Source organism: Scophthalmus maximus, chromosome 13 (assembly GCF_022379125.1).
Source record: "Scophthalmus maximus strain ysfricsl-2021 chromosome 13, ASM2237912v1, whole genome shotgun sequence".
In the NCBI taxonomy this organism is placed as follows: Eukaryota; Metazoa; Chordata; class Actinopteri; order Pleuronectiformes; family Scophthalmidae; genus Scophthalmus; species Scophthalmus maximus.
In genome coordinates, this window is record NC_061527.1 from 15,255,001 (window position 1) to 15,272,861 (window position 17,861).

The 17,861-nt window shown below is 40.6% G+C and overlaps 2 protein-coding genes across 7 annotated transcripts in view; one reads left to right on the forward strand and one right to left on the reverse strand.

Annotated features, from left to right (window-relative positions):
* slc1a6 (solute carrier family 1 member 6) overlaps positions 1–8,695 on the forward strand; it is a 15,720-nt gene extending 7,025 nt beyond the window's left edge. For 5 of the 6 annotated variants that reach the window (XM_035647389.2, XM_035647391.2, XM_035647388.2 and 2 more), the window contains 10 exons: positions 2,753–3,019; positions 3,096–3,233; positions 3,487–3,694; positions 4,245–4,287; positions 4,428–4,556; positions 4,707–4,891; positions 5,026–5,259; positions 5,696–5,890; positions 6,611–6,745; positions 7,018–8,695. In XM_035647389.2, the coding sequence (XP_035503282.1) occupies positions 2,797–3,019; positions 3,096–3,233; positions 3,487–3,694; positions 4,245–4,287; positions 4,428–4,556; positions 4,707–4,891; positions 5,026–5,259; positions 5,696–5,890; positions 6,611–6,745; positions 7,018–7,216 (1,689 nt within the window). In that variant the 5' untranslated portion in view covers positions 2,753–2,796 and the 3' untranslated portion in view covers positions 7,217–8,695. Of the gene's footprint in view, positions 1–1,641; positions 1,796–2,752; positions 3,020–3,095; positions 3,234–3,486; positions 3,695–4,244; positions 4,288–4,427; positions 4,557–4,706; positions 4,892–5,025; positions 5,260–5,695; positions 5,891–6,610; positions 6,746–7,017 lie in introns of those variants that run through there. The other variant, XM_035647392.2, reaches the window with a different exon arrangement.
* Positions 8,696–9,526: 831 nt separating this feature from the next.
* ccl44 (chemokine (C-C motif) ligand 44) lies at positions 9,527–13,123 on the reverse strand. Its single transcript, XM_035648848.2, has 5 exons — positions 12,949–13,123; positions 11,767–11,896; positions 10,926–11,073; positions 10,658–10,724; positions 9,527–10,512 (listed from the first exon to the last, which is right to left on the reverse strand). The coding sequence occupies exons 1-4, from the start codon at positions 13,010–13,012 to the stop codon at positions 10,686–10,688; spliced, it is 381 nt and encodes a 126-aa protein (XP_035504741.1). The 5' UTR covers positions 13,013–13,123; the 3' UTR covers positions 9,527–10,512; positions 10,658–10,685.
* Positions 13,124–17,861: the final 4,738 nt, after the last annotated feature.

The window sequence follows — 17,861 nt, forward strand, 5'->3', positions numbered from 1 at the left end:
TAAATCATTTCTGTTTCTTTCCACCATGATGCAGCAACTATCTGGTTCACCCTCCAACATAATAGGTATTATTTATAATAGTAATATTCAAACTACTATTTCCACCCATATGTGTTCGTCTCATCCTTGTGTCTCTCTCGTCATGCTTGGAGTTAGGGCGGGAAATTTACAATCACAAAAAATTGAAGAAAAAGTGCTGGTTATGTTTGTGAGATGCAGTGGAAATTAAAGCTAATATTAATGAAAAATTACAACAAATACATTCAATACATTCATGTCAAAGTTGGTCTATCTATGATCACTCAGACCATCTTCAATCACAGAGATCATCGTCTATCGACACAATTTTTAAATTGCCAAAAATAAGATCAAACACAATAAACAAAGATGAAATTGAATTATGATATTTTTTTAATTTCACTATCCAAATTTTCTTCAGATATCGTGATAGTATATTAAACACTATAACAGGAGTTGTCTGTCCTCGAAATATGACACAATTCACAATTTGGAATTCATGGAGTCTTGTATCAAAAACGGACGTCTAAATGCTTCTGAATCAGTTCGAGGATTATCTGCGGACACGGGTGTTTCGGTGGGGGGTCAGACGGTGCAAAGGGCATAGTTTGAAGTCAGCCTCTAAAGGCGGCATCCAAACTCAAAACCATTGCTCATAGAATGGCACAAAACTGTCAGATTGAACTTTGCCAAAAGAACATGCATTAAACGGGGTCCAGTATATTTGGAGTGGGCTTGGCCAGGACCACCACAGTGACTGCACCGTGCTGACACGGAGGTGGGAGTGTGCTTGGATGCATGTCCCATGAAAATCTTTGGAGATTTAAAAGCTGGAGGTCGGGCGACGAAAGCCATCCAGCAAAGAACAGCTGAAAAGACTCTTACGTGAAGAACAGCATCACATCTCTCCACAGATTTGTGCAAGACTGGTATCATCCATACCCAGGTGGACTGTTCGTTTTGCAGTAACTTATCATCGTTTGATTAATCAAACCTTTCTGTTTTTCAAATTAATTGGGCTTCTTGGGCTGTGGCTATAAATAAGTAAAAGTGTCTTAAATGGACGGTGCTCTGTAATCATTTTAGTGATTGTGACAGTTGGTGTAATCATCCTAGCTTTATGTTTTATAAGCACAGTGGTCTTTATGTTTAGTTCCTCCACAATTTTTTGCAACTGCTAAATGTGGAAGTGTCGAAAACCAGGAGTGGACAACTGTAGCATTGAATCGGCCTCTTCATCCACTCTCGTCCATTTAGCACATGGTAAAATAGGAACAGCAGCGCTCTTCAGACATTGTCTCTGCGTGGCATATTTGATCAGATGTTTCCTCTTGTGCTTCTCACACACACACACACATTATGCATCTGACACCAAGCTAAATAATGGCCTTGATTATCCAACGTCATCCCACGACCTCCTCAACAATGGGTCTTTAACATTGTTTGTAATATATATATATATATATATGACCCTCAGAACAATAGACAAAAGAAAATCAATAGACAAGAATGATGCAAAGAGAATAGATGAATTCTCTGCAGAGCGTACGTTAAGTGTTTGTCCCCCAGGGGAAAGTGTTGGAGTGCAGAGTGACTGTATTGGATGTAAAGGAGAAGCGGATGAACACGAGGTCGGCTTTATTGTTCTTTAAGCGCGGGGCTTCAAGTGTGTGTGCAGAGGGTGATTCAGAGGAAACATTGTAGCCTACATAGATAAGGACCAACTGCCACGTGCTACACACGGACTGCTTTGTGTTTTTCAGCAGAGGGAACCACGGTAAGACGACAGAAGCTACATTTTTTGAAGTTTTGCAGTCTTGTAACAGCTACAGTAAAAATGTTGACACAGAGCTGAGATTAACTTAATTACGTGCTCTCTGTTTACATTACTCTGTGCAGTTGTAGAGGACCAACAACAGGACCGGTCTCTCTCTCTATATATTGTCTTTTGATGTACACTGTGTATTGTGTTTTTACAAAGTCAGACAAAGTGTCGCCCATTATCTCAACAACTCGGACAAAATGACCCTCAGTGCTGAACAACATGAGGCCAGTAACAAGTGCTTTCACTGTTAAGTAAGATGTTACTAATGTGTGATTTCCCCTGAATGTTTGGGTCAGTCTCGTAATGACTTACTCAAAGTCCATAACTGACTTTAGATTGATTTTTAGATTGGCGTATTGCTGCAACTAATTAATTTCATAATGGATTAATGTGTTGATTATTATCATCATTATTTCCGTTTAATCAATGAATAGTTTATATCAGAAAATAGGGGAAAATGTCCACTGCAATATCCCAGAGCCAGAGGTGATGTCTTTATGAAAAAATTTCCCATGTTACATGGTATACAGATAATAAGACACAATGAGATACATGTGGCAAATCCTTGCTCTCGAGAAGCTGGAACAACTGAATTTTACAATATAACCTTAATAATGACTTGTCAGCATTGTTGTTGATTTATGTTATGCCCAAAAAATATCTTCAATTTTTCAAACGTAAGCAGCTGTGATACATTTGATTTCCACCTATCTGTTTTTGATAAGAGATGCTTTCTGGTTGATGGACAATATCACTGTGTGTGTGTGTGTGTGTGTGTGTGTGTGTGTGTGTGTGTGTGTGTGTGTGTGTGTGTGTGTGTGTGTGTGTGTGTGTGTGTGCGTGTGTGTTATCCAGTCTATGACATAATCCTAAAATGTGACAGAAACAATTTCTCTCCCTTTTTTCTAGTTTCCCACGAGACCCGCCTCCTGGACCAGGTGCTGGAGCTGATTATGAACGAGAAACCCCCCGCAAGCACGAGTCTCTTCCTGAACGAGGACGTGGACAAACCCCCCCTGCCAGAGAGAGGAGACTTAAGGCGGCGTCTGCGCAGGGCAATGGAGAGGAGAGCCAGCGGCATGAAGGAGAGGATGTGCTCCATCAGCAGGGGCAGCGTCAAAGGTTTCCTCAAGAGGAACCTGTTCGTTCTGTTCACTGTCGCCGCCGTGGCTCTGGGTGAGTGAGAGTTTAACGCCAGAATCTTTGCAGACAATTTACTTGATCTGACTTTGTGTACATTTGTGCATTTTAGGTGTACTCCTGGGCTTTGCTCTACGCCCCCACAACCTGTCCCTGAGGGAGATCAAGTACTTTGCCTTTCCCGGGGAGCTCCTGATGAGAATGCTACAGATGCTGGTGCTGCCTCTCATCGTCTCCAGTCTGGTCACAGGTGAGCTGTCTGCAGATTAATGGTCAGACCCTCAAATGACACCAGATTTTCATTTTGCATGGTTCCTTTTCCATCATTTAGGAAGATCTTTGCTCTATTTTAGCTTCATTCTGTGATTTGGGTCGATGACAAGTGTAGATTCCCACAAACATTGCCTATCTACTAGACAGTTGTATCTATAATTAAATCAAAGTTGATAACAAAATCTAAACTTGCAGCAGACAGACTAACGTTCTAAAATCTTCCGTTTAAGGTATTTCCTCCTTGGACAGCAAGGCATCAGGTAAAATGGGTGTTCGAGCAGTGGTCTACTACATGGTGACCACCCTGATCGCTGTGTTCATTGGCATTGTCGTTGTGATAATCATCCGGCCGGGGAAAGGCAGCAGAGATAGTCCCGTGGCCAACAGTGGGAACATTGAACCTGTTCAGGCCGCCGATGCTTTTCTGGATCTCATCAGGTAACAACAGCTTTGGAACTTGACTGATTTGTGGAATCACACATGAGTTGTTTGTATGTCAAGCTGTCCATGTGCATTCATGATTTTGGCCATCCACATTTAGAGTAATAGTCATTTGAGAAGATCGCTACTACTGTTATATCCACGCTAGATATAAAGCTTGAAAACATGAGCTTAGGTCTGCATCGGCCAAGAAACAGTGTGACACCACAAACCCAACATGATCATTTTCCCATTTTACAGAGATAAAAGTGATTTCAATCATCTCATCTGACTCTTGGCAGGAGGGAAAATAAACATACTTTCCTGAATTAGAATTCCTTTATAGGATTTGTGTACATGAGACATTCAGACTGTGAGATTGTGTGAGTGAGTTGAAACGCAGGCCCATTCACTCTGTGTTTCTGATCAAACTGACGACTCATTCTAAATGATTACACTGTAAGATTATCATGATTATTGATTAACAGTGTAGGATTAGAAAATTTGCAACCTGATGTAATTTGGTAATTTGATCTTTTATTTGTTTTTTTTCTTTTTTTCATCTCAGGAACATGTTTCCTCCCAATCTGGTAGAAGCTTGTTTCAAACAGGTGAGGCCATCTTCTTTTTGAATTTTCATTTCTTCATCTCACTGTGAAATCACATACTCATGTATAACTTTCAGAGACTTTCAGACGCAAACAGAATCAAGACATTGTTTTAGCAAAATTTCTCTTTCTGTCTCACACAGTACAAAACTGTTTACAAGAAGACCGTTCACACCAGGAACGTGACAGTGACCCTGAACCTCACCGACTCTCTCAACGTGACAGAGACTAACATGAGCATGGACCTCAGCAGGGTGCTACACACCATACAGGTGGGTGGCTGACATGTCCACTGAAGAAAATAATAGAAGGACATGATTTATATAGATTGCACAGATCCAAGTAGGATGAAAAATAGTAATTTACTGTTTGTCCACTTTAACCCTCAGTAATTTGTCCAGTTTTCCTCTTCTGTATGACAGGAGACGGTGGAGGAGACGGTCCCTGTGTCAGGCTCCTCCAGCGGAGTGAACGCTCTGGGTCTGGTGGTCTTCTCCATGTGCTTCGGTCTGGTCATTGGCAACATGAAGCAGCAGGGCCAGGCTCTCAGGGACTTCTTTGACTGCCTGAATGAAGCCATCATGAGGCTGGTGGCCATCATCATCTGGTCAGTAAAGACTTAAAGACATGTCTTCATAGGTCACTCAACTTGTTTTTTTTAATTTTTTATTCTGTGAAGTTTGGTGTGGCATAGCTTTATGTCATCCATACTCGTGCATCGCCTCTGAATCATGTCACCAGGTATGCTCCAGTGGGCATCCTGTTCCTGATTGCAGGGAAGATTGTGGAGATGAAGAATCTGGCAGAGGTGGGCGGTCAGCTGGGGATGTACACCGTGTCAGTCATTGTGGGTCTCCTCATCCATGGCCTCTTCGTCCTGCCGTTGCTTTACTTCCTGGTGACCAGGAAGAATCCCTATAGCTTCATCGGTGGTCTGCTGCAGGCGCTCATCACGGCTCTGGGAACGTCGTCCAGGTGAGCCCCTCCATCCGTCCTGCTCAGGCATTGGTATTTACGACACGTGCACGTACTGTATGCGTAACTTGTTGCAGGAATACAGGTAATTTTCAAATATTTTTTATAGAAAGGAAAAAAAACAATTAAGCCCATTTAGACAATCATTTAAGACGAGAAGCTCAGCTTATTATATCCCAGCTGGATACAAAGGACGTGTGAACGCACCATAACCCTGACCCTGTACAAAATATTGGTCTCAGGACAACCACCACTTGACAAAATCAAGACAGCCATAATATCAATTGCATGATGAATAAAATGTCAAATTAAATATTAACGTGTCATTTTGAAGAAAATAATCTTAACTATAATAAAAGAACTTAATTCGTTGCATTTTGTGACTAACTGGTGTCAAACTATAACGCTTTACCTCCCTCCCTGCTCCCTGTTCCAGCTCTGCGACCCTGCCCATCACCTTCCGCTGTCTTGAAGAGAACAACCACGTGGATAAAAGAGTGACACGCTTCATCCTCCCTGTGGGCGCCACCATCAACATGGATGGCACCGCCCTCTATGAGGCTGTGGCAGCCATCTTTATCGCTCAGGTCAATGACATGGACCTAAACTTTGGACAGATTCTCACCATTAGGTAACAATATTATTCTACCTTTGTTGAGTCGTTTCCATTTGGGATGATTGAACATTCAGTGTTCCATGCAGTTTCACATATACATACATATATATATATATATATATATATATATATATAAATTTGATTTTCAAAAGTGTTCAAGAGGGTTTTACATGTTTTTGTTATTCTTAAACACTTACAAACTTTGTCAATGCTCGGCCTGCATGTGTTGATTCCAATTTTCCTTTTTCTTTCCACCTGTTCAGAGACTACAGATGAAAAACAGCCTTTATGGTTCAGTAGCATTTAAACACAGTATCTCCATAATATTTTGCCTTCTTATACAATTTTTTACTTTATATTTCACAATCCATGTCCAGAATTCTTGTTTTAACGTCTTTCCTCTTCATCTTTATTATCACTTCATTGCATAGAACAACATGCGATCACAGTTGATTTACTCCATGACTCACTCGTCAGGCGTTTTGTAAAGAGAGCAAGTGTTTCTTGGTGTAGATGAAAGGGTCATACATATTATATTTCATGTAAGCATATCATACTAGAATATATTGGTATATCATTCTTGACATAATGTGTAAACTGTATATTGCAATTGTGTACATTTTGTAATTCCTTATGATTCTACAACTCCCACCAGTGTCGCACATGGGCTGTTTGTTTATTTCGCTTTATTAAATGTCTTCACTCTCCGCTGCATCCCTCCCACCACCCACTCAGTATCACAGCAACTGCTGCCAGCATCGGAGCAGCAGGCATCCCTCAGGCTGGCCTGGTTACCATGGTGATCGTATTGACATCGGTGGGACTGCCCACAGAGGACATAACACTGATCATCGCTGTGGATTGGTTCTTGTGAGTTACCACTAAATGTCAGCTTGATGGGGATTGGCCTGTGTACTGGTCTGTGGCTCTGCCAGCCTAAATGTCATAGAGAAGCTTCAGAGAGCCCAGAGATTCCGCCACTACAAAGGTTATTGATGCATAATGCAGAGTGACAGATTAGATGGTCTGTGTTGAGAGATACAGTGCAAGTGATTTTATATCAGATATCCAATGATGTTTTGGTTCTGTGTGTGTCCACTTTCTGTCTCATGTTTTTTTCTGTACCTGTCTCGTCACCACAGGGACCGCTTGCGTACCACTACCAATGTGCTGGGTGACTCGCTCGGGGCTGGCATTGTGGAGCACCTGTCCCGCGGAGAGCTACAAAGTCAGGATGCTGAGGTGCGCAACTCTGTAATCGAGGAGAACGAGAAGCCCTATCAGCTCATCTGCCAGGAGAACGACTCTGTCAAGCACCACAACAGCGAGACAACAATGTGAAAAAAATAAACCACACTCGGGGGAAATGGGCTCCATGCTAGAAGGTTGGTCTGCAATGGTGCAGAAAAATATATAAAGTTTTGGATTGACTCACCCAGTGCCTAGGGTTCCCAGAGTGTCCTAAATTCTCATCATCCCCTCAAATACAAAAAGTTCTGTAGAGAAAAAGGAAATACAAGACCTGGCCTGTGGCCTGTGTGTGGTGAAAGGAAATAAGTACACATGCTGTTTAGGAATGGTTACATATACACTGCTAACAATCTGGTTCAATACCAGTGATGTGGCACTCAATCATGTGTGTCATCTAAAGCTGAAAGTCATTTTCAAAACATATTCACGTTTCTCAAGTTTTCAAAGATATGTATGATTTCTGATTTATAGAGTCAGAATCATAAATAGTCCTTCCAACATCAGAGTTAGACTAAAATGTATGATCAGAGAGAAACACCATAATTCCAATCCATTACAAAAACATTTTTTTTGTCATATTCATACATCATGGCTACCTCTAATAGGACATTTAGATATGGACCTTCTGCAGCGCTTCACACAAATACTCAATGGACATATCAACAGGATATAAATACTTTATGTGCTCAGTTGTTATAGATCGCATATTTAAGTTTTGATTTTATTTTCTGTTATGTAAGTTTGCTTTGCACAAATCACTGGACCATGGTGTGAAGAAGAACCTTTGCTTCTTATTGTTTAAATGTTGATATATTTCAAGTTTTACACTCATTGCTTTCTTATAGATATTAGATTTGCAAGTATTTCCTGTATTTCTTTGGTGATAATAATGCTTGTAAACAATGGCCATAGGACTGTACCCCCACACTAATTTTAAGGTAATACTTGCAGTAATCCTTGTTCTGCAACCGTCAATTTCAGTCAAATATTCTGTTATCCTAACTAAGAAAAGAGAATATCTTTTCTTCTGTTTCTATCTTTTTTTCCCTATTAAAAGTTCTTATTTTCCCATTTAAGGTCTGATTTTACCATACTTTTCATATCATATTTTATCATACAAGCATTTTGCTGTTAGTTGCAACACTGTTTTAAGCTTAACTCTTAGTTTTCTGCATTATAGCAAACATGCAATTTGATCTTGGTATATTTTGACTGGAATAGTATATCGTAGGCTAATCACAGATTTATTTTTTATTCTTTTGTGAAAATGTACTGTGAATAAAGTTTGTGAATGCTTTAGGAATTGAATGTACCTTTGGGCTTTTTGATGCTGATTGTTGTAGAGGAAAGTTTAGTGCATATTTATGGAAGTGAAAAGGTATATACTGTTCAGTTTAATTGAAAGTTCTTAGTACTTTGTGTCACTTTTATGCTCATTAAGAGGTTTCCCTTTAGTTTGGATGCTTGATGTTATTTCAGTAAAAGGGTTGTGCCTCACGGAGGAGCAGCTCAACATTTTTGATGGACAGCTGGTGAAAAATGTGAGGAATAAATGGCTCAGGAATTGAACTGTGATTCTCATTATTGTGTGTGTGGCTACCCCTGGTGGAGGCTTTCCTCTTGGCCTGAAACTGGGATCCTCAGAGCCAATGCATGGCTCTCATAATATGAGAATAGTTTGTAATAATTGTATAGGCTCTATGTTAACAAAATATCATTCAATTGGATGAACACTCAAAAGGCAAAGCTTAAGCTTTTCTGCTTCTTTTTAAAATGTTAACGTTTTTGTTGTTGTAATGCATGAGTTTGCAAATTATTTTGAAACTGACCCAGATCTCACCAACTGACTGGTGGCCACAAAATAAACCTTTTTATTTTCTTTATCCAAATAGATTACACTTAACGTACTTACTTTAAGCAAACGAGATTCAGAGCCCCGTTCACTAACCTAAAAATATAAAGTGTTAGCATGATGCTAATGCCATCATGCTAAACTGCTTTGTGAGATTGCTTACATGAATTATACTCAGTGTATTATTGATATAATACCAAGTGAAATCTTCACCATGTTGTCTTAGTCATTTTTGCTAATTAGAACTAAGAAAAAAGTACTGCCGAGGCTGATGGACATTCGTTTTACAGGTATTGGGGCACACATCTAACTACAATAGACAAAAAAAGAAATAACCTGATGGTGACTTAAAAGTTAGGGGATCAGCCAAACTACAATTCATCCTGATGGGAATGTCAGTACTTAACTTCATATCCTCAAGTAGTTCTTGAGATATTTCACCTTGAACCAAAGTGTAGCACGGCTAAATGAAATAAAAACAATATTTGAGAATAAGACATGCAGACAAACAAACGATACCCAGGAAAAAGACAGTGAGGCAGTTTAAGTTATTGTTTCAGATTAATTTATAAAATAGCTTACTTGAGATACTGTGTTTAAACATACAGTGCATTCTTCTACATACATTACTTGTGTGTGTCCACACACAGTTGAGCCCTCTAAGTTTTAACAGCCTTGCCATGTGGTGAATTGAATCATGAATACTTTGGCATCGTTTAGTGACGGACTATAGGTGAAAAAGACAAATGTAAACTGCAAGTGAATTAACTGGTTGACGTCAGAGGACGTTGTTTCAAAAGACTGACTTGGGTTTCATAATGAATTTACAAACAGTTGATGTACAGAATGGACAGAATGTCAGGAATATTTGCTCTTTATGTGACAGAGAGTTGATCTGTCTAACAGTCGGATACAGAAAATCAAAGCCTGAACAAGGATAGGATTATTTTTTTTGTGCTTTTTTTTTTTTTACTTTTAAGACAACTAAGACCTGAATTATTCAAAACGAGGTGCAAATCAATATTAGTTGCCAAATATTCTGCACACTCGACGAAGCCCCATCTACTTTACTCTGTCATTACACATTTATGAAGGTTTACAAGTCACAGATACATATAGAGTGTCTGGTTGCTTTACAATATTAATATCACTGCTAATTTATCATTTGTTTAAGTACAACTTTTTCACTGGTTTCACATCAGACACGAGTAGTTATATTGTTGTAGAGGGAGACTCTTCCAGGCAGACTCCGGCAAAAACAGTATGAGCCATTAAATCCACCCCCCCCCCCAAAAAGTCCACTTATCTTACAAGTAAATACTCCTCACTCCTACTTATTGTTTTTAGCCACGTGTTTGGGAGTATTTCAAGCACAGTTCATATTTAAATATCTAAAGCCGTTGAAATTTGTATTGCTGCCCAGGTCTGGTCCCAGGGTGCGACAGAGAGAGAAGACAGAGAGAGAACGGAGACAACTGGAGAATCTGCGAGCTTTGCCATGTTAAGAAGACGAGCTGCTGGAAGTTTACTTGGCCTGTGGAAAAGTGGTAAGAACGCGCAAATAAACGATGAGACAATTGAAAAAGGTACTTACATATGTACATAGTATGTGCTGTACATGTTATATATAGTTCACTGAAATTCCATGGGTATCAATATAGGTATTAACGGAAGCTTACTTATGACTGTGATTTTTCCTCCACTTCATCACTCCACGTTGAGAACCGCCCAGTTATCTTTCTTGTCCTGATGATCACAAGAGGAGGAATGAGGAAATAACATGAAAATCTCCCTCTACACTTCATTCAGGATGATTAAAGCAGGCAACGTAGATCAAAATTATTTACAACTTTACTGTATTTTCTTAGCAAATTAAACTAGACGTCATTATGCCTGACAGTGTATGACTGGATTGCTAATGTGGCTGAAAAGTAATTTGTGGATGACCTCTGACATGACAGGCAGGTTGTCATGAGGAAGGAGCCACATGGTTCGGTGGGCCTTGGTTCTCTGTCTCTGCAGGAGTTTTCTCAGCAACCTCTTCACCTTCCGGTCTCTGGGGTCTGCACATTTCACCGCCTTCTTCGTGTAAAGACTTTAAAAAAAAGAACACGACACTTATTACACAATGCAGGATGGCGGTACGAGGTCCTGCGGAACTCTGGAGCACAAGGAGAGAACCCCAGAAACGGGATCTGTTGTGTGAACAAGCCAGAGACAGGCATAAACGAGGATTCAGCACTAATGTCAGGCTCAAAGGAATCCCATAAAATTACTGAAAATAGTCAATTATGTTTTTTTCCTCTGGTAGAAAGAAGTCAAACAGTGAACAAAAGTTGAAGAAAGGAGTCTGGCATCCACTGAAATAGAGAGGACCAAAAAGACACTCTTGTATCTATAAGAATTCCATGTTATTGTTAACTGGACCACATGAAAAAGCAAGCTCTTCATTCCCCAGCTCCATCCGATTTTGTCCGACTCGCTGGAAACAATAGGTATCACCATGCAAAATGGTTTAGTTAACTAAACCCTGCTGTTCTGACTGACTGGCTGCAGCCGGGCTCAGCTGGCTCAGAAGGTATTTTCAGATGGCTTGTTATTCCCACATATTTCCTTTCTTACTTCCCTGGCAATTACAGCTCCGAGCCCTGCCATAACAACATGACCTGGAAAGATGACAATGCCTTTCAGCCCCGGCTCTGCCCTCCTCTAACGAGAGGCATATTTTCCATGCCTGCAGATTGCTGTGTGCTCTTTAGCTCCAGGACTGGATAGTTGAAATACTTGCATGATGGCTTGTATACTGCAGTCGGGCCCCTCCGTCTGCACCTCAAACCGCAACACATCCTTGGTACGCACCTTGCCCTGGGAGTACAACATGCAGCACTGGACATCTCTCTGCATCTGCACGCCTTTACCTGGGAGACCGAAGAGGCCAACACGGAGAAACAGAGCGAGGAAGCTTTAGGAAAAGCAAAATGAACAGATGATTCTGAAGTTCCTTGGTATCAAACCCAATTACTTTGTCTGGCTTGTTGCCTGTTTCGCACCTTTGATTTTAGCAAACAAGATCATATTGGAGTGAAAATCTCTTTCTCAGTTGAAAAACCGAAGCGACATCATGACAGCTGAAAAGTAAAGTTTGAAACACTATGCATTGCGGTACATTATCAGAGATTGCACTCAAATCTGAACAATTTCAAAGCAGGAATTTTAAGTTAGCTGAGACTGAAACAGAGTGCTTTGGCAGCTTCCGCAGACAGAAAAATGTTATCTGTTCTGCAGAATGTGCACATGCCCTCTGGTTACATATACACTCTCACATATGGACACACAGACACACACACACACACACACACACACACACACACACACACAAGAATGCAAGAGGAATTACAATGGCATCCCTTTGTGCAGCAAAACATGCTACATGCCAACGAAACAAGAGAGAGAAAGTGAGAGAAAGAGAGGAGGAGTGTGTGTGTCTGTGTGGAGGGTGTGCCATGGTGCCTTCTCATCCACAATCCAATTGTGTCAACAAATTAAAGTGTGCTGTGAAGCAGCAGGAGCAATAAGAGCTGTGAAATAGGACAGTGCAGCTTTGTTATGCCACAAATGATCTCGAATCATTTGTCAGGCACGTCAGCGCACTTCCAGTGCTTTCACAACATTTCAAAAAACACACGCGGTGAAACCATCACACAGCCTGAGCCCTGACACAGTTGCTTTCTTTCCGTGTGTGTGTGTGTGTGTGGGTTGTGTGATTTCAGATGCTCATCCTCCTGCGCTCTGCCCCTCTGTTTACATCCATGCCTGCCTCCATGCTGCTCCTGCTGTTGCTATCCCTCTTTCCTCCTTCTCTCCTTTTTCTATATTCGCCATCGCTCCCTTGTGCTACACTGTCCACCTGCAGGGTGCACACACACACACACACACACACACACACAAAGTAAGTATGGCCGTGTCCTACCTTCCACAGATGCCAGGAGGATAACAGTCAGCGAGATAACAGTCAACATCTGCAGCATGACCATGATGAGGCTGGCAGAGAGGAGGAGAGGAGAGGAGGATAATCTACTCTGTCACCTCTCCCTCTATGGCTGCCTCTCTTATATTACTCCCTCCCTCTCTTTATACCTCCCTGCCCATCTCTCACTCACTCACTTCCACCACCTCTCTTTTTGTCTTACCGTCTTTTTCCCTCCCACCCTCTGTTTTTCCATTTTCAGTCATTCTCACGCTCAACACAAAACTCCCTCCCTCATCCTCGTTTTCTTTCACACTCATCTCACCTCTCACTCATTTCTCCCGTCTCGTCTCCTCACATCAGACGCCAAGCCTCATTTGTTTCATTTGAGGCTTTGAATTCCTCTTACATCGCACCACTTCTTCTTGTCCTCGGTGCATTTTCTCTGCCAGGACAGGAACCGATTTAATTTGTGAAATCGAACAAGGAACCACCCTGTAGCTTTCACATTGCAATGCAATGTCCAAGAAGAGCTAGTCATGTTCTCAGACAGAGTGCCAAGACCGCCTAAAAACTGGGATAAACTACATTTATTAGCTCAACTCCAAATTACAACATACAGTATATAAATAATTTATGGTCAAAAATGACGATCGCCACTTTTATTCTCCCAAAAGTTTGAATACGGTATGCTTGTTTGTCATGGGGAATATCCCCTCTTTATTTGATCCTTTTCAAAGTGGTGTTCCACAAGGTTCTACTCTCGGCGTCTTGCTACTTTTATGATCCGTCTGCCTCCTCTGGTTTCATGGTATTGTCGAAAACACAATTTCCGTCAGAGGCGGATGACACACTGTTGTATGTTGAATTTGTAGTCACACTGCAGCTTGTTTCAAGGATTGCATTACAAGTCTCCAGTGGTAAATGTCACAAATGTTTCTTCATCCAAATAAAGAAAAGTCTTACATGGTTTTGCCTGGCCCTTCTTATCAGCCCTCTAATTTACAGAATAAACTTGGAAGTCTGAGCAGCCAATATGTAACTGTTTTCTTGCTTTTACTTCTTCTTCTTCTTTTTTTATGGCTTAGTTCATGCCAATGCATTGTTGTCGCCAAATACATGTAATATATTTGGTCAATAAAGTGGTTCAGATGTTTGAAAAATATGCCTTTGTGGCCTCTCCCCGTTGGCCCATAAATCATAATAAATTGTTACTTTCTTTCCATAACCAAATACCACAAGAGTAAGCTGGAGGCTTTATATCTGAGAGTCAAGCATCTATATCCATTACAGAGAGGCTTCAACAGAAAACAGCATCAGGACCCGATTACAACGAGAGAAATGAGAAACGACTGATGTGGGCCTGCATCTGGTTCAGAAACATATTCCTTTGAACCTCTTGGTGAATAAAAATGACAAACACAGACACCAAAATCAGATGATGCCAGCAACAACTGTCTAAGGCCTGATTTGGTTTGACAGATAACATCACATTGTTGAAACATAAAGTTATTACGTGTTCTTTGGTAATTAATTATGATAATTGAGCCACACGTCTTATCAATAATAAAATACATGATAGTGTTGCTGTCTACTCCAACGGGTCTGATACATTGTATACGATATCAGATATGTAATACCTCCCAATAGTAATGACAGTGGCTTCCTTCACACTAACTGTGGCCAGGAAATATCTGTATGTCTTCGTTGGTCATTCCCTTTGCTTCACAATAATTTGTATGCCCCTAAAGGCCACCAAGTAATATTTTTTGAATCACACAAAAAAGTGTGCTTCTTCACAGCATCAAAATCAACAGTATAGAGAAGCTCAGCAGCAATGTCCAGAAACAATCTCCTTGATGCAAAATTCACAGTCAGCAGCGGGAAAATATATTTGTTGGGGGGTTTTTTGGGCTGCACTGACGTTTTCAAAATTACCTTACAGGGCAAACTGACACTCCACCTTGCTGCAATGATGCAGATGTTTACTCCACCATGACATCACTGTTGGGTGTGGTTACAGGTGCAGCGGAGCACATTTCCACCACCTCTGGCGTGGTCAGACACCTAGATGTTGAAGGTATCTGCTCTTCATCTAAATACTAAGTGACACTTTAATGGACCAAACCACCCTAGTTGTATTTTTTGGAACATGTTATGCATGTTTTGCAGGGACGCAGTGGAGAACTGACAGGAAATTAACAATTAACAAATGTCCCCGGGCCTGAGATGAACCTGGACCACGTTCATGGGCATCCCCATCTATTCCCTAAATTGTGCTTGCATACCTACAGACCTTTTGTGATAGCTTCAGGAACACAATACCATTTTGTTTCTTCATTGGTAAACACTTGGAATTGTGTTTGACTGCAACATCAGACTGCTGTTGGACAATGGAGGATCTTGTATCCTCCCTCAAATAATTCTTACTGGATTGACAACAAAGTCTGACATTTTTAGTTGATTGTTTAGATAACTGAAAAAGTCTCTGCTATCAAATTCCATTAGAGATATGCAGTGAAACTTCTGGCACAGTGCCATGTTTTGTGTATAGCCAGTTATCTGCAAGGACAACCAAGATACATACTTACTTCTGCAACAAAAAACCCCACACAGGAATGCAGCATTCATTGATTGTAGTTCTTTGAGGGTTTTTTTTCCCATAACATACTGTATACAACTGTCTAATTCAAACTATTCGTATGATGCCATTTAATAATCTTACAGAAATGATGAAGGAGAAACTGCAATAAAGTGTTCCCAAAGTTACATAAAAATATTTACTAAATGATGCTAATAAGTTAAAGCAATACATCACACTTCATTAGCCCAAAGATTGGGGTTTACTGTACTTTTGAAAAAAGAGACAGACAGGCAGAGTCTCTTCTCACACTGGGAAAAAATTGCTTTAGACACTAATGTGTTCCATGTAATGGACACATTTAGTTGGGTTAGATTAATATGGGCAAGCCTCCGTTCCTGTGGTTCAACAGTTCTTAACACCGAACAAAATTATTCTCCCGCTCCGGAAACACTTGGTGGAGAAATTGAGACATATTCAGAGAACAAGGCAAAAATATGTCAGTTATGGGCATATTTGTCAGAAGCCTGGATGTGAAAATATGCAGTCTGTGCACCAAGGGCTGAGGTTGGGGCAAAAATGTGTATATACATGTGTGTGTATGTGTTAGGGGTGGGGTTAACCGTTGAAGAATTTGACCCAAGAAATCAGGTTGGAATCTCAGCTGCAAAAACATACCTTCCACATGACTACAGGTCTGCTTGTGAGCCAGATGCCTTTACTGCATATCTTTGCAGCGATTAAAATATCTTCTGTCAAGGTGCGCACACTCGCAAACATGTGGAGAATCAAAGCACGAGCAGCAGCGGTGGGGTATAGTAGCGCTGACAGGGTAATGTCTTGATGGAATGAAGAGTCTGACATGTACAGTCTGTAAGGATGGTACAGTAGGGCCTCCTGGAGATTTTAGGAGAGCTTGGCGAACTGCACTGGACACGCATGTAGCCTAAAAGATTTTACTGTATCTGAGAGGGATTTCCAAGAGATACATTCCAGGGAGCAAATACTTTGTATACGCTTTGGAACAAGGGAAACCGGGGTGTATGAAACAGACAACAAGCTGTATTTATTGCTGAAGACAATAAACTACCAATTTAAAAGGAATTGTTCCAAATCATTACTTCCTGTAATGTATGTATGCAATTAACAAATCAGATGCACTGTTTATGTTAAAGTTTCCAATAGGAAAATTCTGTTTTCTATTAATTTATTTCTTCAGTCCCTCTAGTGGCATGACTCTATGAATGAGAAGGACATGCGTCCTGTCGTCCGCACTGAGATGCATCTGTAGAGATCCAATTGGAATTTGTTTATAAAGACAAATGTATTGGATCTATTACGGAAGTGTTAATTAAAGGGAAAAAACATGAACAGTCTGGATGAAAAAGAGTCTAAAAGACAAACTGACAGTTTACATTAAAAAAAACTTGACAGAAAGACGTGTGCTATTGATACTGTTTCTTCTTAAGAAATGTTTCCCAATAGCTTTTATCAAACAGTGCCTGTTTGATAAAAGCAGCATCCTCAGCGATTTGTTGTATTTTATTCAAAGGTAAATTAATTTGACTCTAATCTGTGCTAGTTATCTTAAATGTCATTCTAATTAGTTTATTTGAAATGATTAAACATCCTAATGTTCAAAAAGAAACTCACTGGGTCAAAGTTTATTCTCTGACCGTGTCATTTGTCATCAATATGAATGAGGACCATCAGGCCAGATATTCTCAGATCCATTCTCCATCTTCTGCTCTGAACAAGGGGAGACTGTGCGTTTTCTTTTCACATGAGATTTCCTCAATGGAATGTCTCTATTGACTGTGGAAATAAAATGATGTCCGATCCTTCAACGTGTGTGAATATCCTTTATTAGAAAAGAGCAATCCGTGTTCCCTTGTGCCAGTCAGGAATTCCTCTGCAGGGAGTTGACTGGTGCTCGTCTGAAACCAAACATCTGTGCTTCTCACAGCTCTGTTTCATTACTGCCCCGAAACACTAAACCCAGAAAATCAGCTTAAACACACTCAGGCATTTATTTTAAAAATCTCCACTGCAAAAACTCAAGGGGTCTCGACTGTGCCCAGAGTGTGAAACTGAACACTTCTGAAGTGTTTAACAAATTCTGCCTGGAAGAACAACACACATCTCAGGTCAAGAGACAAGCAGAGATAAATTCCTAATGCAACCTTGAAGCTCTGTGTGATTTTCTCAGTGTCACCGTGTTGAGCATGAAATCTAAACTTCACTTTTTCGCCCCTGGCCTGTTTTGTACTGTGGACATGTCCAGAATGTACTGATGCAGGGTGTTAGAACAAATTCTAATTACATGAAATTTATT